Below are 18,741 nucleotides of genomic sequence, written 5' to 3'. Positions count from 1 at the left end.
TTTTTGCTAATGTTTTTGTGAGTGATTTTAGAGATGTTTGCCTTGTGCTGAAAGGTACTGTGGTCACCTGCTGTAGCTCTGAAATTCTATGTGGTATGTACAGTATTTAATGATTTAAATTAAGCTTATATTTTATACAGTTTTTTTTTTTGTTTTTTTTTTTCCTTTGGGCTTTGTTTTGTACTTTGCGCTCATGACTGCTGTTTGTGAAGGAAGTATTACATAGATAATTTTGTACCCATCCCAGCATCTCATAGATGATCACTTGCCTCAGAGACGCATTGCGGAGGTCGAGCCTTTTACACCCTTCTGTCCTGTCAGCTCACTTCATAGTCTGTGTATATTTGTATAATAGAGTGAGAGACTTTATTTTATACAGCAGTGCTTCAGCAGTGTTTCTATCCTGTCATTATGCCTCTTAGCTCTGGTGGAAAATGCTCCGGCTTGCATATATTGTACCATAGGAATAACGGCTATACACACACCCTTCCCCTGCTGTCACAGCCAGTGGACGTTTCGGTCAGTGGGTGAGGGATTTCTCAGACTGACTGCCTTTGAACATACAGCTTCTCTCAGTGGCTTATACACACAGTACATGCTCATCTGTGATCACAATCCTCCCTCTGTTTGGCACTTTGCATCAGGGCCATGTCGACATTTAAAAAGAACTGCTAACTAATGCACTGACTGAACTGCGAGGGCACATCACTGTCATTTAAAGGAATATACTGTACATTTTTGGGTGATGTCTCTTTGCCTATATATCCTCACAGACATTTAAGAGATAAGCACTTTGATTTTAAGACCTGCGTTTTCTTTTCATCTTTGCAGTGAAACAGGAAGTTCAACATGGATACCGGTGCAGATACTTTATATACTTTATTGCATTTTTATTGGGTAAATGAAATGTTTTGTCAAAGTCATTTGGCATATACAAAAAGTATAATATTGTTAATCCAATCTGTATTTGCTTTTGAATTTTGAGTTGCATTACATCTACCACAGGGCGGTAAAAGATTGCTTTATCGATTGTCATCTACACATTTATGTAGCTTCTCTGTAAAAGAAAATCGTGGGTCCACAAGGAACTGATTTCTTCTCCACGGTGGAACAATCTGTCAACGGCTTTTTTGAAGCTTCTTGTGTCAGTTATCAGACAATGTGCGGGTCGTGCTCTCGAACTGAGGAAGAGCCAAGTAAATTTGTAATTTCTATAACCAGTCGTCACCTCATCGTATAGAGAGGAGAGTGGCATTTCCATGTTGCGATTTCCGTTGATATGTGTGAAGTTTACTGATCCATTTCTTCGTCTATTACTGATCAACAGCTATAAATTTGGTAATTGTTTCAGGCCTTAATAGATCTTTTTGGTCGTGTAAAAGCAACAACTATTTATACCCCTGTGCAGGGCCTCTTTTAAATATGTTACATGTAAAAACAAAAAAATTGTGATGTCTTAAAAATGTGAAATGTATCCATATTATTTATAAATGCCTTTATTCTGTTGTACATTGTTAATATTACCTTCATAAAATGTGCTTTTTGGCTTCTTTTTTGGACAAAAATATACCTTTCATGTCATTCAGACATTACCAGCGTCTTGTTTATTATTGAGACAAAAATTACTTAGGGTCAAAAAATATTTTGAAAGACTTTATTATCATGTGACACAAAACACATTTAATAACACATGACAACAAAAACACTCTCTTCCTCTAAGAGGTCCATTGTGCAAAGCAAGTAGAAATACAAACATAGTTTTAACATTTACAAACTCTTCAAAATACTCTGATGTATTTTTATAATCAGCTAAGCTCTTTTCTCACTCACTCTTTAAGGTGTAAGTGCATGTGGATGATAAATCTTTTGTAAAGACACTTCTGATGCATGCAGATTGGCACAAATGTTAGAAAAAAACAAAGATATACTGTAGATATGAAATCAGTCAGCTCCGACACTGGTCACAAATTCAGTGCTTCAGCCACCTTCCTCTCCTCAGGAATACCATTTACCTAGAACAAAAATGAAAAACAGAATATAGGACCTCGTTGACAAGAATTCACATTTAAGTTTCATATCCTGATGGTCCCCTTCAGCGGCTGCAGAGATGAGCTGAAATAACTTCATGAAAAACATTTCATAAATCAGCATGAATTATCTCGACATTAATTCAGAAACTGCAGCACCTACCTCCAGCCTCCGAAATGTTGACATGACATAATTATCTCCTTTGTTAGCAGTAAACAGAGAGAGCAGCAGGTTAGTGCTCGTACGGCCATGCAGCTGAACAACATGTACACAGGAGGGCGCTCACGCTCTGATACCAGAACTGCAGGGGCTGAGATGCCACTGAATGAGAAGTAAAGCTCTGATTTCTTGTGGAGCGAAATGATTTGCTCTCAATAATCTGTGTCCAATTCTATAAAGTCTGGATGCTTGTGTTTTTACAGTGCTGCGGGGAGACGGTGAGGTCAGACTGAGGGTGTGAGCAACACGGCAAAATAACTGGCTCCAATATTGTAATTATTATCGTCAGTGCAGTCATCTTACTCAATGTAGAAAGATGTCAGTACACCCCCAAATCAATAAAACATATTTTGTTTTACCTGTAGTGCTGTTTATCAGTCTGGATTGTATTTGGTGTGAGTTGCCGAGTGTTGGAGATGTCAGCTGAAGAGATGTTTGCCTTCCCGTCAATACAATGAAACTAGATGGCACTCTGCTTGGGGTGCGCAAAAAAATATACATTTGATAAACTCAACAGCAATGTCTCTTTCCAGAAATCATGACCCAGTTCCTCAAGATAATCCACAGACCTTGTTGTGAGCAGTTTCACGTAGGAACTATTTTCTTCCTCCCAGGCTACATCCTCCAACTGTATCACTGCAAAGAAGGAAGTGTGCATCTACTCATGGACAGTGGCCAGTGCTCCATTAAGGGTGAAATCTGCACTGACATGTACTTGCCTCCCGTTCCCTTCCATCCAATAAAAGCAACGGGTCAAATAAAACATTCACCTCCGCTCGCATCTTCGCATCACGTGGAATTCAACTCTAGTGAACTTTGACCGGTGAAGTCACAGCCTCAACCAACAGCCGTGTCTAACCAGCTGATGTTGTATGATACTGGTCGTAAAAAACACAAACTGCCCCTTATGAGAGACGTGCGATCATATGTCACATTATTTAAAGGCAGGCTTGCTAACATTAGCTGGCAAGCTGACTGTCCTCGTGCGTCAAACCTGGCACTGCCCACACTCAGCCAGAATATCGACTCGGCAGGCGATGGTCATTTGCCTACATTCGCTCATGTGTGACCGTGCCCAAATGGCGTCCTCCTCTGCTGAGCTGTAACAACCAGCTCAGTGGTGCAGTAACAGAAGAGGCATGCTTCCTTCTATGTGATAGTTTTTGGGTGTAGTTGGACAGAAAGAAAATAGTTCCTACATCAAACTGCTCACAACAAGGTCACTGGATAATTTTCAGTAACTGAGTCGTGATTTCTGGAAAGAGACATTGCTGTTGAGTTTTTCAAATCTATTTTTCTGAGTGCCATCTGATTCCATTGTATTTGAGAGAAGGCAGACATGTCTACAGCTGATGTCTGCAACACTCTGCAGCTCACACCAAAATAATCTAGATTGATAGACCGCAATACAGCTAAAAGTAAATTATGTATTTTTCAATTTGGGGTGGACTGTCCCTTGAACTGTAGCTCTGGCAACTGCAGCATCTATATTCTTTATTTATTACTTTTATTATCTAATAAATAGTGTCATATTAGATGGAGCAAGGCAGTTTGCTTGGCTACTACACAAAGGTTGAAAGAAATACTAACCTGATGGCCGCTGCTGTGGTATCGTAATCTGGTTTTGCAGATTCCTGAAATCAACAACGACATTAGGGTGAGCATTCACATACATTACAAGAGCCTTTAGTATCATGTGTTGTGCTTATATTAGCAAATATTTCTGCGTTTCGAGCCCATTAAGAAAAATCATGGGACAGCCTGAACCTCTTAATCTGTGGTCGTATTTTCCAGAGGCCTGACTGGCTTTAGCTGTAAACATGGCACTGAAAACAAGATTAGACGATAATGGTATTGTTTTGACTTATATTTCCCCCTCTATAACGGCGCCTATAAGCCATACAGCTGCGTGCCTGCTAATGAGCAAATGTCTGTTTGTTCGTTCACGTGTTGTGTTAACTGCACGTGCATGTCCCCTTCACCCAAAGCGAATAATCTTTGGACTCACGTCTGTGTCTGCATGAGGGGCATGCTGGTGGTCTCGTAGTTGTCCGGGTGGATGGGCGGCACCACCTCGCCACTGACCGGGTTAAAGACGGGCAGGGTGGAGAGGGGCCAGGAAATCTCACGGTTCTTAGACATGCTCCGCAGCTCCTTGGCGGACTTCTGGATTGAGCTGTGGTGAACCAGCTGGATGCTGGAGAGGGGAGAGGCAGTGCGGTTAACACGTATTGAAGCTCGGTGTAGTCACAGCGGGTGGTGTTAATTTGTCTCATCCGACACACATTTAAAATAGGCAATCAATTTCTATCAGCTATGGTGAGTTCTGCGCTCAATTCATGCATGCACAACAGCAACATAACCTCCACCCTAACCTATCGTTGTAACTTCTTTACTTTGTCTGACTTATGGTGCAAGATATGTTCTTTGATTTATGTACGTTTTAGGCAATCTGTTATAGCTACAACATTAATAACCTGCACCTGGCCATTGAAATTTTGAGCAGCCCGTTTGGATGAATGGATGTCAACACACACATGAGCACATGAATGTATATGAGAAAGCCGTCAATGACAACATAGATGACAAAACTGCAAACCAAAGAGGGGGGGGGGGCAGGGGACAGAAACAGACCCAAAATAAAGAAAAACACAGGAGAGGTTAAACACTTACTCTGGTGTTTGCATGTTTCTTTTTTCCCTAGAAACAAAACAAAATGGATGAATTAAATACTAATATTAATAGTTAAAAGAGACATCTACACACAAGTGAATGGACCGTTGGGTAAAGACAGAGTGGAAATGGTGATGGGGGTGTGCGAGATTGAGTGAACGAGGGGGCACGTCTCTCCCAGCCTGTAAATGATGGAGGATGATGAAAGAGATTTACCATGGATGAATGGCTACCGATGTCATGGCTATGCTTCAAAACATCAAGATGACAAAATTAAAAAAACTGTGACAAATATTCATGGGGGGAACGTAATATAAATGGACCGTACAACTGGATGGTAATGACACGCTGCAATTCCAGTCCAGATTATTGCTCTTATCTAAATATCCTGCACTATCAACCCTGTCTCGCATTTGCTTCTCATAAACTTCAGTAACAGTTTCTCTGCTTTCCTCAAATGTTTGTTGGGGTGTCTGGTGCGATATTTGCATAAAAATATAAGACCAAGCACACTTACACCCCTTCCCGCCGGCAGCACATAGTGTAGCCGAGGATGAAGAAGAGGACTAGTGCCACAGCGGAGGGAACAGCCAGTGTGACAAGGAAGTCTGAAAAGTAGTTGCGGCCCTGCAGGGACTCAGAGGGGGGGTTGTATTCCCCGAATTCAGGCAGGATCCCGGTGCCTGGGTCGGGACGGGTAATGTATACCGGGGCCACTTTGTTGATGTCAACCTAAAGAGATAAGTCGTAGTTAATACAGCGTCTGTGAAAGAAATGTGTCAGAGATGTAACAGTAGACAGCATTTACTGAAAAGACTGTGTAGTGTACCTGTTCATCTCAGCATTAAAGGGGACCCATTATGCTTTTCCTCAATTTCTGTCATATATATATCATGTATATAAATGTCAGATGTCCATATGAAACATAGCCAAAGTTTAAAATAATGACGTAAACATATGTATAACTGAGCAAAAACCTCAGGCTTCAGACCACTCTAAATACTGTTTTCTACTTTCAAGACAAGCCTGCATCCAATCGTGACAGATTTCCTTATATGGTCATCTGCTCCAGGCACGTCTCTGCAAGTGTTTTCATTACACAGCCCACACTGTTCCATGCTAACATCAAGAAAACATGTAATCCTGGTATCAGATGTTGTTAATGTCTCTGAGACTTCAGATCATGTTCCTGCTGAAACGTGTCCAGTTGTGAAGATTTGGGGACTTTTTTTTATGGTAGAAAGTGCCACTATGTTGTGTTACAGTCATTCCCCAGCTGCAAGTACACTGCTACACGTAGCTACATGCTGTCGTCAGGGAAACTGATTTCATATCTTATTCCTGCTGGAACATGTCCTGTTGTATTGAGAGGCTTTTATTGATCACTTCTCACAGTAGAAAGTACTGCTTTTCTCCATTAATGCCATTTTCCTGGCTGCTATGAGGGTGCAGAGACGCAAAGATTTGAAAGACCCAGGAGCACTGACCAATCAGAGCAGACTGGGCTTTTTCAGTAGGGGGGCTTAAAGAGACAGGCGCTATAATGGAGTATCTCAGACAGAGGGTGAATACAGGTGTTTCGGCACAGGCAGTATTAGGGCTGGGCGATGTGGCGACTATATATGATATATCAATATATTTTACGCCCCACTTGGTAACTCACAAGTTCTACAGCAACACTCAGAGAGACGCAGAGCCGCTCCTCTGTTTAATCTGTCTGTTAATTGGTCTACAGTGCGACATTGGTCGATATGTTGCACGTGCTACACTAAATCAGTCTGTGAGATGACTGAAATCACCGCAGTAGCACGCATGTAATCCAGCACTGCGCTGCTAGTCTATGCGTGAGGTGGATCATAGTGCATTGCTGTTCTTTTTGTTAGTTGTAGACTATTTTGTGACACTGAGACAGCGCCTGGATGCAGGTGACAGATCTGTTTAAAAAATGCAGCAACAACACAGACGTTTAGCATACAAGATGTATATAACGCAGACAAAGTATCTCTCGCTCCTTCCCTCCCTCAGCCTCTCTGCTGATGCTCTGTGCAGAAATGAGATTAAATAAATACAAATATTTAAATCATTTTTCAGCACTAGATTCATTTGACAGGCCATGGTAAACGACTTTACAGAGATATATATTGTGTAACACCATTCAGCCTGAAAATGCTGAGATATGAATTTGAGAGAAGGGAGCCAGCCCTAGGCAGTATGAAGAAAATGACGTGTTTTTTGACCTCTGAAGCATTTTAACATGTTCAAGTATAAGCCTCAAAATGAGCATAATAGTTCCCCTTTAAAGAACCTGCAATCTTCAATCCAAGCAAATCTGTGCAAGACAATCCTCACCAGAGAGATCTTACACCAATCAATGTGAAACTGGGCTCTGAACTTCTTGTCACAGCTGATGGCAGGCTCCATCTCCTGACTGCAGCGCAGCTGGTTATGTGGGCTTTCCACCTCCCGCAGGCACGAAGAGAAGGGAACATCGGCGCCGACCATCACGTACACTCTGGAGAGGGGAGGAGAAAGTGAAACGCAAAGCATGAGAGAAGAGGAGAGAAAATGGAGCCTCATTTTACATGTTTATGCTGAGGCTTGTAATAGTCAGAGCACTTCTCCTTCGCTGAGCGTTCTCCTACATGCTTTCATCTTCCAAAACGTCAGCATGAATCTTTGATGCACAACTTATGGCAGTTGATGTGGGCTATTCCCCTCTGAACTAGACCAGCTGACAGTATCTGTCGGAGCTGACAGTCAAGTGTACTCATCTAATTCACAGCGAACGGTGGATCCCTAGGGCCCCAATTAAATAAAATGTCAGCATGATGTGAGTGGGCTGAAAATATAAGCAATTTGTTTGATGGGAGACCATGTTAAAACTCATGCTTAGTGTGTATGAGTTATCCAAAAGGAATTATACCTGAATCATAACACTAATCCCGCAATTTATCTGGTTTTCAGTATAAAAAAAATCAACGTAATGTGCAATAAAAAGAGCCTAAAAAGAAAGAAAATTAATTTAGCTGTGACTGGATCATCTTTCCTTCAGTGCTGCAATATAAGTCTGGAAAAACTTTCAAACTCCTCACCCTTCTTTAAGGTTGTTAATGGGCAGGGGCACACGGCCGCCACGGTCCAGAGCTGAGGTGATGTTGATAGCGTTGAGGCGCTCAGGCTGCCATACGTTCTTTACCGCTCCAAGGAAGTCCCCCAGCACCTCGCTGGCTAGCATCTCCTCCACATTCATGTTTTTGATATAAAACTCCGCCTGGTAGGGCAGAGGGAACTCTGTGCACAGGGATGAGGGAGAGAGAGACTCAGAATCAAAGTTGAATGGCGGAGAGGGACAGGGTTCCTACAGCTTAAGGCAAGTTAGATTTAAGACCTTTTTCAGCTTTCTTAATGCCACTTGAATGAAATTTAAGACTAATTTTAAGATAAACTATTAAAGAAAAAAAGGGCATGAATTACAAAGGGGGGCGGCACGGTGGTGTGGTGGTTAGCACTCTCGCCTCACAGCAAGAGGGTTGCCGGTTCGATCCCGGGCGCGGAAGCCCTTCTGTGCGGAGTTTGCATGTTCTCCCCGTGTCAGCGTGGGTTCTCTCCGGGCACTCCGGCTTCCTCCCACAGTCCAAAGACATGCAGATTGGGGACTAGGTTAATTGGCAACTCTAAATTGCCCGTAGGTGTGAATGTGAGCGTGAATGGTTGTTTGTCTCTATGTGTCAGCCCTGTGATAGTCTGGCGACCTGTCCAGGGTGTACCCTGCCTCTCGCCCGATGTCAGCTGGGATACGCTCCAGCCCCCCCGCGACCCTCAAGAGGATGAAGCGGTTAGAAGATGAATGAATGAATTACAAAAGGTTAAGGACAGTTTTGCACAAATGTTTATTGTAACGTAAAACATTCGTCAATTTCGTCTGGATGATGTTAATTATTATTTTTAAGACTTTTAAAAGATTATTTTAAGACATTTTAATACCAATTAAGACCCTTCTTTTTAGATTAATGAATTCGTGCCTTTTAAGACTTTTTAAGGATCTGCAGATAGAGAAGCGAGGGGGCAGTTACAGTTGTGTTCTGCTGACTATGACATCATTAATACTTCATTGCTGCAGCATAGATGACACTGATTTCGGCAGTCTGTCCAGCAGACGTTAGTGTGTCTGCTCTGCTCTGTTATGACTTGGCCTCCTTCTGGAGCCAGATGGCAGATGACATCACAGAAAAGGGAAAGTGATGTCACGTTGGCGCCGCGAACATCTGCCGAGCGTTCAGCCAATTCAGTTCATCTTGTACCGCATGTACCGCGACTGGTCGACAAGCCGGTGTGCAAACGTGCAGACGCACAGATGTGAGGTGCAGTCACACAGATGAAAGGGAGCGGCTGCTTTCTATAGCTATACCATAATAATTTATGACCATAACATTCTGTATCGATGCAGGAGTGTGTGTTTACAGAAGCCACACTGACTTGTGATTCTTGATGTATCTTTTAGTTCATCTGCAAACAATAACTGATTCAGAGTTTGGTAGAGACACTTGTATATATCGTACATGTGGTTAGATCAATACAACATGTTCTTTTTCTTGAGAATGACTGATTAGTTCTTGTTGACAAAGATAGTCACAGGCAGCATTTTCTCCTCCTCTCCATGACACTTCATGTACTGATCGAGCCCTCAGGATTTAATCAGGGAAGTTGCACAGTCTGATCTCTGTTTGCTTTAAGCCCTCATACTGGCACCTCTTACCTTCTGTGGCCATGATGTTTATGATCAAGTTGTGCCGTGCTGTCTCGAAAGTGCGTCTGTTATAGGCAGTAATCTGCAACACACAGGGGTGAAAGTTTAAGCCCAGATCAGTGCAGCTTATATGGCAGCAGCACTCTGGACAAGGCTGAGCTAGATACACACTACGCAGGCTCTGTGCAAGACTGAGACGCCGTATAGAGGCACATGTGCGCCGCTGGGAACGCTAAGCCTTTTGGGAAAAGAATTTCTACAGTAGCTTATGGGGGACAAAGAAAGCATAAGAAAACATAATGGAATTTAAGTCTGAAGACTTGTAGCTTAACATTTTACTATGCTACATCAGCTGTGCTCTGTAAAATCAATTCAAATGTGTTACTACTCCATTACCTTTATGTGTGTGATTTGGTAGAGACTAAAAATATGTGACACTGCCTTCTGTTTAAATGAATGAAAAATGATTCTTTTAATTTAATGCTTTCATGTTGTACGACAGTTTCACTTTCTTGACACATTAAACAGAAACACGAATGCCTTCATCTTCCCTCTCTTCACTTTGAAAGTGGTCCAACCACCCACCTCTATGACGGAGGGCTTGCCAACATGCTCTGCAGTGGGGGAGCCGTAGAGCACTCCATCGCTGTGCTGGGTCCTCTGGATGTAACGCAGCCAGCCCGGCCTGTCGGGGTAGCCCATCAGGTTGGTGTTGAAAGTGATCGGGTCGTTGCCGGCATCGCCTGTAGACAGAGCTGTTTAATGAGGGGTGACCCAATGATCTGTTACAGGTCAGAACCAATTCAGTAATGTACATTTAGACCCATTAGCTGAATTGTGGACAACTTGCCAACAGCGGCTAAGCATTTTTTACTAGTGAAATGCGATGAATGGACATTTATACAATGGCTGCGCCAACAACTACCGGTACAAATGTTTTACTCACTTAGATAATAAGCATAGTAAGCTAATAAGCATGCAGAAAGTGGGAATGTGATGGTGTTATACCTGATTTTGGGTAGGGAGGAAACTCTCCTTTGAAATACTCCCTCTCCAGAACATGGACAAACAGCACTCCTGCAGATGGGTAGACGTTACGGTCTGCGTGCGATCTTGACAAGATGGTGACCACTGAAACACAGATTTCAAAACAAAAAGGAAATTAGCACCTGAAAGCAAAACATTCACACCTTTTCCCCCCTCTGTGTTTGCTTTATCATTAATGACCTGCCAGCAGCACTAATTAGACAAGAAGAGAAGGCGTTAATAGAGGTGAAAACAAATGAAGTAAACGTTCGGGGTTACTAGCACCTGCTAACCTACTTCACACTTTGAGAATCAATACTGCTGGCAATGACAGATTCGTCCACTTTTCTTGCCTGGTGGCGTCTGCATTCTCTTAAAAGTAAAATGCATTTGCTTCACACAAGAACGCAGTGAAGAAACAGGCACAAACTCAAATTATTAGCTGACGGAAAGACTATGATTATGTACATAATAAGACCAAGCTGCTAAATCAAAACAATGAATTTCAGGGCCAAGGCGCCGAGGTACTGTGAGTAAAAGCAGCAGTAATGAGAGTCATTCAGACTGTATGGAGCTGTTTTCGTGCCCTCCTCCCACTCCGTCTCCATTATTCTCTCTGTTTAGCCCCACTCCATTTCAAACACAAACATTTAGTCTGTATTTGTGAAGGGCATCGCTAGGAAAATGGCAGCCCCTTCACAAAAGTTTACACAACAAAAGACTTGTGATTTGCAAAGCTCTCTTCCCTGTCTTTGCATCTTCCACTATTTCCCCTTCTCTTGTCGTCTTTCAGTCTCTGAGAATTTTTCCTCTTCTCACTTTTTTCTCCCCGCAGTGGGTGGGCACTCAATTTTTAATCACCATGGGAGACTGAGTGTACAAGGAGGAAGAGGAGAAGGAGGGGGGAGGAGAGGGAGGGAGGGCAGACTGGAGATCTGTGCTGTGAAATGCAATAGAAGGAGGGAAGGAGAGTTTGTACTGTTCTCGCCTGCAGACACATAACTCCAGACACATTAAGCAGCAAGAAGGCATGGGAAAGCTGTGTGTGTGCCTTCCCCTCAAGGAAAATGTCACAGATTTTCACCATTGTTTATCTCCCGCTTCATCTTCTTATTGACGTCAAACTAACATATTCTACAGCATCACAACATGGAGTGAGTCTCTACGACTGTACTGACAGCCCTCTCCTTGAACACAAGCTGATTTCCAAGGAGAGTCTCCACTGAACACAGTAATAGAGCAGGATTTACATTTTAATCCGTGCCCATGAAAGCGGAAGTCAGTATGTGATCTTCGGTTGTTAAGTGTTATCTATTACCAGGGAGCACAAAGGGGTTATAAAAGATTAGGTGACACAGTAAGCTGCAGATTATTAAGGAAGTCCACATCTACAAGGCCAAATTGCCTAACTGCAATCTAGGCGCACTGATGAGCCGCCTGTAAGAGTAAGGTTATAAAACACTCCCATATGCATGTTAAACTGGGCTACATCTGTGGCCACAAACGGTGACTGGCCATATGTCCGATGTCCCCGAGGGCTCAGTCGCAGCTAGATACAATCAATAGCATTTAGCGGCCGCTAAATGTGGTGTTACTTGTAGAAACCTGAGGTTATATCCACCACGTTTCTTTCCAAGAACAGATTGAGGGAACCACCTGAGCGAGACTAATCCGCGCCATGGCTCCTTTCTCTGCTACTACTGCACCCATGACACTAGGATCTAGGTTATTCAGCGACCAAGAATAAAACCTCATTCAGTTTCGGCGCACCGGTGGCGCCCTCGGTGATGACTTGAGTCGATCTGCAAATCCCACTCTGAATGCGCACGCTTGGATTCTATTACCGGACCCGATGGGCCTCATCAATTCTTCACCACACAAAGGACCACAGTCACACACTCACATTCAAGGTCAAGTACTGGCTATTCTGTTCTGCTCAGAGGCCAACTGGATGCGGTGTAAACATTTGTGGCACGTCCACAGATGAGACAGGCAGGACATAGAAGTGAGCCCAGATGGCCTGGTCTCACCTAATGGTCTGAGGAATAGGAAATGACCTATGGGATTTGAAATGTGTTTTGGCCGATCAACATTAAAGCTCTGATTCAACAGCAAGCCTTTGGGCCTAACACACACTCCTGGCTGCCTTATGTTAGCCGGTCTCGCTTACAGGATCCTATTGGACTGTGTTTGACTGCAGTCACTTCTGTTTAGCGAGCAGCCACTATAAGTAAAGATCACTAACTAAGCTACAGTGAGGCTTCGCTAATAGCATCAGATCTGCTTATTTGTGGCGGGCTGAATTTCTGCCAGGCCTTCTCGAGATGATGGACCTCAGCCCTCCTACTGTACCAGGGCTCAACACTAACTTTTAAAAAGCAGGCAGCTCTTGGTTGCCGAAACTAAAAATATGGTTTTATCTGATACTTGACAGATTTTGAATCTAAAGTGTTATCAGTAAACTAGTAAACTTGATACGTCACTTATTGATGAGTATGCTGTACATATTTTGCAGTGTATTTCTGTTAAGCTCAAGGGTGCCGAGATACTACAGCTACCAAGAATTCACAGATTTACTTTTTGTTTTTTTGTCCGTTGAAGCACATTCGAGTTTGATGCTGACGGGTTAGTTGAACTTTTCACCCCATAGTCAAACGACTTAACTTGCTTTACGGTTGTCTCTAAAAACAGATGCCTGCACACATGCCAGTAAACGCACCAATGCATTTGCAGTGTTGTCACCTGCATCAGAGTCATGACTTTGACTTATGACCAACCGTGAACCTCCAGGGCTGAAAAATGAAGCCAACGCACAAGTGTTATTAAAAACTGCAGTTCCTCTAATGGCCACTTGAGGCTGGCTCCAGAAGCGAGTCAATTCCCGAAGACATCCATATTAAAATGCCCAACTTTACAGCAGAAATAGACATGTTTACAGCTGGTACATAAAACAGTTTGGGTCTCTTTAGCTAATTCCAACATTCATGACAACTGTATGGGGTTAATTTTTATGTAACTCACCAATTTTCATTATATTAAGGATTTATTTAATTTTATATGTTAGGGAGATCAAGAACTGGTTGCCATTTTTTTCAAAATGGTTGCTACTGGCAACCTGGCAATTATTACTGTTGAGCCCTGTGTACATAATACATCACCAGTTAAAGGTTAATACTAGACTGACTGAAGACTAACCATTAGGCTCCTGCTGCAAGACAAATGTAAAGATAGACAAAAGTGCATGCTCATACACTCATACACACAACAAGCCACACTCTTCTGATAACTGGGCTCACATACTATACGCGCTGGCATTCAGGTATTTCCTTTATATTGCACATAATCATAATAAACTGACAATCTTTAATTTAGAGTAGATCACTGACAGGCCATGGGGGAGGTGGAAATGACTAACCAGATTTTATGCTCTTCAGGGCTGACCTTGGACTGTCTGAAGTTTCAGGAGTGATGCCTACACTAAAAATGTCATTGGCAGCACATAGAGAAAAAAACACACCCTTGTTCCTCTAATGGCTCGAGCTAACTGAGGCCTCCGGCTAGCCGACACAGAGGCAAGGGAGGGATGTCCTTTAGTTCTGTTGAATCAGCTTTGTATGTGTACGTCGCCCGGGTCAGGAGGAATGCATGTGCTTCTTTGGTGTTCCGGGGAAGCACAGACAACAAGGATCGCTACTGTTTGAACCGCAGCTTTGGTATTCTGCCTGTGATGAGGTTGAGCCTCGTTGTTCTAAACACAGACCTGGAAGTGAAAGTAGTCAGTGTCACAACAGGCAGAAGGCTGTGGCTAAGGACAAGAGTGGACACGACACAGCCAGTTCAATCTTCTAGCGCTCTGTGGGGGTAAGTAAATCACTGATTTATCTAAAACAATTAGGTTGACTCAGGGCAGTAGAGCACCGGTATCGTGTTAAACAGAAGATATAGACCTTTGTTTCACAGTTAATGATTAAGGATGAATTCTACTTCTAGCAGGGGCAAGGATTAGACAAAATCTAAATTCAGTAAACTGCTGTTACAGCAAAAGTATGTGGGCCAAGTCTGTGGGACAGCAGACAACTGAAAACAATAATGCCAGTATTAATGGGAAACCAGTTGAGCGTGTCACTGTGTTATGACAGGGGAGAGGGGACAGCGGGTCAACACATGAAGTGCACCACTGCACACACCCACTCACCATCTCTGTACAGGGCTGTTCTCTGCTTCAAGCCCACGGGCCGATCCATATGGACAAATCTCTCATGTAAAGACGTGTGTTTGGCGTCATAGGCATGCACAATGTAAACTATTGGATCATTGAACAGAAGCATGAATAGAACAAGTGTGTCTTTCAAGGGCGGTCTAAACTATACATTCAGTTTGTTACTAGTTTATTAACCTGGCTTAAACTAATGCAGTCTAATACAACAGCTGTGCATGCAGATTCACATTTCTCAAGCTCGGATAAATCCCCCACATAAAGAGAAGCTGCACACAGAAATTAATTTGAATAAACTGAAACCATGGTTTCTAATGTGTCGTGCATTGAAACTGAAAGCTTCTCCAGTGTGAGGATTTGGTGCGTTTCTTTGTCATAATAATGAACTGAAAATCTTTGGGTATTGGATTGTTGATTACATAAAACAAGACATATCTCTTCTTGGGCTGTGGGAAATTCTAATGTGTGTTTATTACTATTTTTCTTTGATTTCTTGACCAAACAATGAATGGATTTATCAAGGTTTTTTCGCTTTTTAAAATATATACTTGTTGCTGTGTAGCTTTTATGATCGCACCATGTTTGCACCTGACTGTGAGCTAGTTTTATAATTTGCACATTACTGTTATCTAGTTTTTACATTTGCTATATATCATATATCTTATTTAATATTTGCTAAACACTTCTAATCTGCTGTCTTTTTCTCATCTTATTTTACTTTTCCTTATCTTTAAAACAGATTAACTGATGATGAAAGTAATTGTAAGTTATGCCCCTAGATAAAAGCATGGACAAATCTTAGAGACCTTTGATTCCTGCTGTAATGTTGAGGTGATACTGGGCTGATTTTATCCCTGTAGATCAGGGTTCCTGCAGACTTTTTAAAGTCAAATTTAAGATGTTTTAAGACCTCAAAAAAGAAAAATTAATACCATTTAACTCCAACAAACTGCATTAATACACGGTAGTAAACATCATGTTCACATGTTTTTCAGTGTATCTTCTATCACATTACGAGTAATAAAGTAATAATATCATATAACTAATCATGTAACTAGATAGTGTAATAGCTAGATTTGATTAGGTATTCAGACATGTCTCCGTTAGTCCTAGTTTCACCTCAAAATTTAAGACTTCTCACAGGTAAAAAATAAGACTTTTTAAGACATTTTATGGCCTTAAATTTTAAAAATCAAATTTAAGACTTGTTAAACCCTGGTGGATGGATGTAAGGAGTTCATATGACTATCTTGCACCAAGATTTCTGACTCTTAACATTGTTGCAAGGCTGTTATGTTACTGCATTATTTTCACCTATATGTCTACCTAATAAACAGGCAACAGAGAGAATATAAATTGCCAGCACAAGATGTGTACCACTAATAAGCAGCTGTAAGAAAAACAAAGCAGTGTAATAATATTCTCACATACAGTCCCCATATATAATTAGGGGTGACTTGAGCTGCTAAATTAGGCATCCATTACACACCTGGTCTAAATATAAACACAGGCCATGGGAAATGGGCTAATTTCACAAAGGTAATTAAAACTGAATGAATGACAACAAATATAACCAGCAAGATATTGTATAACGTTATTATATAACTCGTTGAAGATGTAAGAGAGTGTATAAAACCCTTTTTAAGCTGAATGTGTACACTGTATAACGGTATAGCTGCCTATTGTTAGCCATTTTTCCTCCTCAGCCTCCTGGAAAAAATGAGCACGGTAGCTGAACAGCAGCATGCTAACTAGCTAGCTAGCTAGCATAGACACCGCATCAAAGGCAAACGCGTGAAAATGTCCGAATATATCCGAGTTTAATCGATACGTACCCGTACCGAGCCATACCGCGACAGCTCTAGCGGACATGGTGCACATCATCCTCGTAAATCTATCATGTAAAAAGGCTGTTTTAATCTAATCGCCACTGGGGTTTGACAGCCATGATAATAAGCATCCTGCAGCATTCCTTCCTCCGCCTCCTTCCTTCACTGGAAACAGCACGGCTCCTCATTGGCTCCACATCTGGATGGAAAAAGATGGTTGTCTCGTAAAAAAACGGGGCAAAAACACAGCATGAATCAGAGAAAGGGGCGTCACGCCTTCTGTGGATGTTTCTGTGGGATGTTGGTGGAGTTAAACTGGGGTTTAGGTTTCAGCTGGCTGTGTATCATACACAAGGAGTGGCTGCTGTGTGGCTGCATCCCTGTTGACTTGTCTCCATGTGATTAAGGACTACATGTCATTTCACTGACCCTATAGTGTAACTCTCTTAAAGCATCTTTTTATCTTTAGTTGAAATAAGGTTGCTAAATTACTCTGTTTATTAATACCTTCTTTGATTTCTTTTTGATCTATGAGCTTGATGATTTCTTGACAAACACACAGGCTCCTACACACATGCATACACACCATCACCTCACCAGAACATGACCTCCCAAGCCCAGCTGTTAGAGGGCAGAGACATGTTTAAGAAGTCTGCTCCAATCTGCCCAGACCCCCTGCAGAGGCAGTCCTAGCAGACAGATGGTCATGTTTTGGCCCCTTGGCTTCAAGTCAGGCTGGTTAAAGGGCCGTGGGACCCTTAATTCACCCTTCATGCTCCCTTGATGTCAGCTGCCACTGAGAGCGCACTTTGATTCTGCAGAGAAGGGCCCTGGTTCTGGCTAACATGTCAACCGTGTTCACTGAATGCCTCTTGTTTGATGAAGGGATATTTGAAACTGGATTCATGGCTTCCGCATGTGGTGATGAACATGATGCCATCCATCCTCAGCGCTCTGCGGTTGCGAGGCTGTTCTGTTCTCTCACCCTCCCTTTTATTCCCTTAAGATTATTTTTAGGTTGCTTAGCAACATCTTCACATAGCCAGCGTTTGGACTGAATGTATCACAACAAACAGTATAGGTCAATGCATGCTTCATGCTTGGAAAACACAGCATTTCCCACTTGGCAAGAGGTTAAGTTAGTGGCTAAATGTGCCTGAGATCTTATGTGGTGAATGTGCACTGATTTGGATTGATGTCAGTCCACTTCTTCCTCAGTATAGGTTGTGTTAAGTGTCAGTTTACGCTGTAGTTGCCCTGACTTTACTTATTCTGAGGTGCAGGGCAAGATGTAACATACCCTCGCTCCTCACAAATGCATCCTGTTGCTAAATGGGAACAAACTATAGCTCATGTAGGTTTATTGTGGCAAAGACTTCCTTTAGAGATGCTGGTAATGAAAAATGTGAAAGATCATAAGTAAAAATGGAACAACAATAGCCTACTGCATGAAAAAGAACAAATGTGTGTCTTTGAGTGAGTTCAATATGGACAGAAATGGTTACATAAAATTTATTTAACCATTTACCATGCCAAAATATGCGATTTACCTTATTTTGATAATAATGTAAATTGCATATTTTGGCAGATCATATGACTGCACATTTATAAATGAGATTTACTTTATAGGATTTAAGAAGGTGACGAATTAAGTCATAAATATTTCATTCAAATTTACGCTTGCTTTAATCTGCTAAATCACACATACTTTTTTAATGAATTGTGATTAAATTTTGATTAAGATTTTAATTCAGAAGATAACATGTCATGTGTGCTTGCAACATACACATGTAAGCAACAATGCCATGCATCATAACACATCGACATCAATAACTCTGCAGTGTTTATTAAGATAACCACACATTTGAATGTTGGCAATTGTTAAAATTTGTGGCAGGAGTGATGTAAAAATGTAAAATGTAAAATCAGACATTTTAATTGAGGAAAGAGACTGCAAATTCTGTTGTGTGTTCAGTATGGCCAACTTTAATATTCGGAGGCTC

At 42.0% G+C, this 18,741-nt stretch overlaps 2 protein-coding genes across 6 annotated transcripts in view; one reads left to right on the top strand and one right to left on the bottom strand.

Moving 5' to 3' along the window:
* Positions 1 to 1,640: 1,640 nt before the first annotated feature.
* sgce (sarcoglycan, epsilon) lies at positions 1,641 to 16,963 on the bottom strand. 5 transcript variants are annotated; one of them, XM_049603300.1, is made up of 12 exons: positions 16,745 to 16,960; positions 10,676 to 10,798; positions 10,253 to 10,422; positions 9,677 to 9,749; positions 8,013 to 8,211; positions 7,270 to 7,432; positions 5,438 to 5,652; positions 4,921 to 4,947; positions 4,256 to 4,444; positions 3,838 to 3,881; positions 2,191 to 2,228; positions 1,641 to 2,012 (listed from the first exon to the last, which is right to left on the bottom strand). In XM_049603300.1, the coding sequence occupies exons 1-12, from the start codon at positions 16,791 to 16,793 to the stop codon at positions 1,962 to 1,964; spliced, it is 1,341 nt and encodes a 446-aa protein (XP_049459257.1). In that variant the 5' UTR covers positions 16,794 to 16,960; the 3' UTR covers positions 1,641 to 1,961. The 5 variants fall into 5 exon arrangements, with proteins under 5 accessions (XP_049459257.1, XP_049459258.1, XP_049459259.1 ...); XM_049603301.1 differs by having other exon boundaries at positions 10,253 to 10,410; positions 16,745 to 16,956; XM_049603302.1 differs by lacking the exon at positions 4,921 to 4,947 and having other exon boundaries at positions 16,745 to 16,963.
* Positions 13,758 to 18,741, top strand: part of ppp1r9a (protein phosphatase 1, regulatory subunit 9A) — a 69,391-nt gene continuing 64,407 nt past the window's right edge. The window contains exon 1 of the mRNA XM_049603291.1: positions 13,758 to 14,554. The gene's annotated coding sequence lies outside the window, so the exon portion shown is untranslated. The remainder of the gene's footprint in view (positions 14,555 to 18,741) is intronic.

This window comes from Epinephelus fuscoguttatus, linkage group LG17, assembly GCF_011397635.1.
Source record: "Epinephelus fuscoguttatus linkage group LG17, E.fuscoguttatus.final_Chr_v1".
In the NCBI taxonomy this organism is placed as follows: domain Eukaryota; kingdom Metazoa; phylum Chordata; class Actinopteri; order Perciformes; family Serranidae; genus Epinephelus; species Epinephelus fuscoguttatus.
This window is presented reverse-complemented; position numbering and strand designations above follow the sequence as displayed.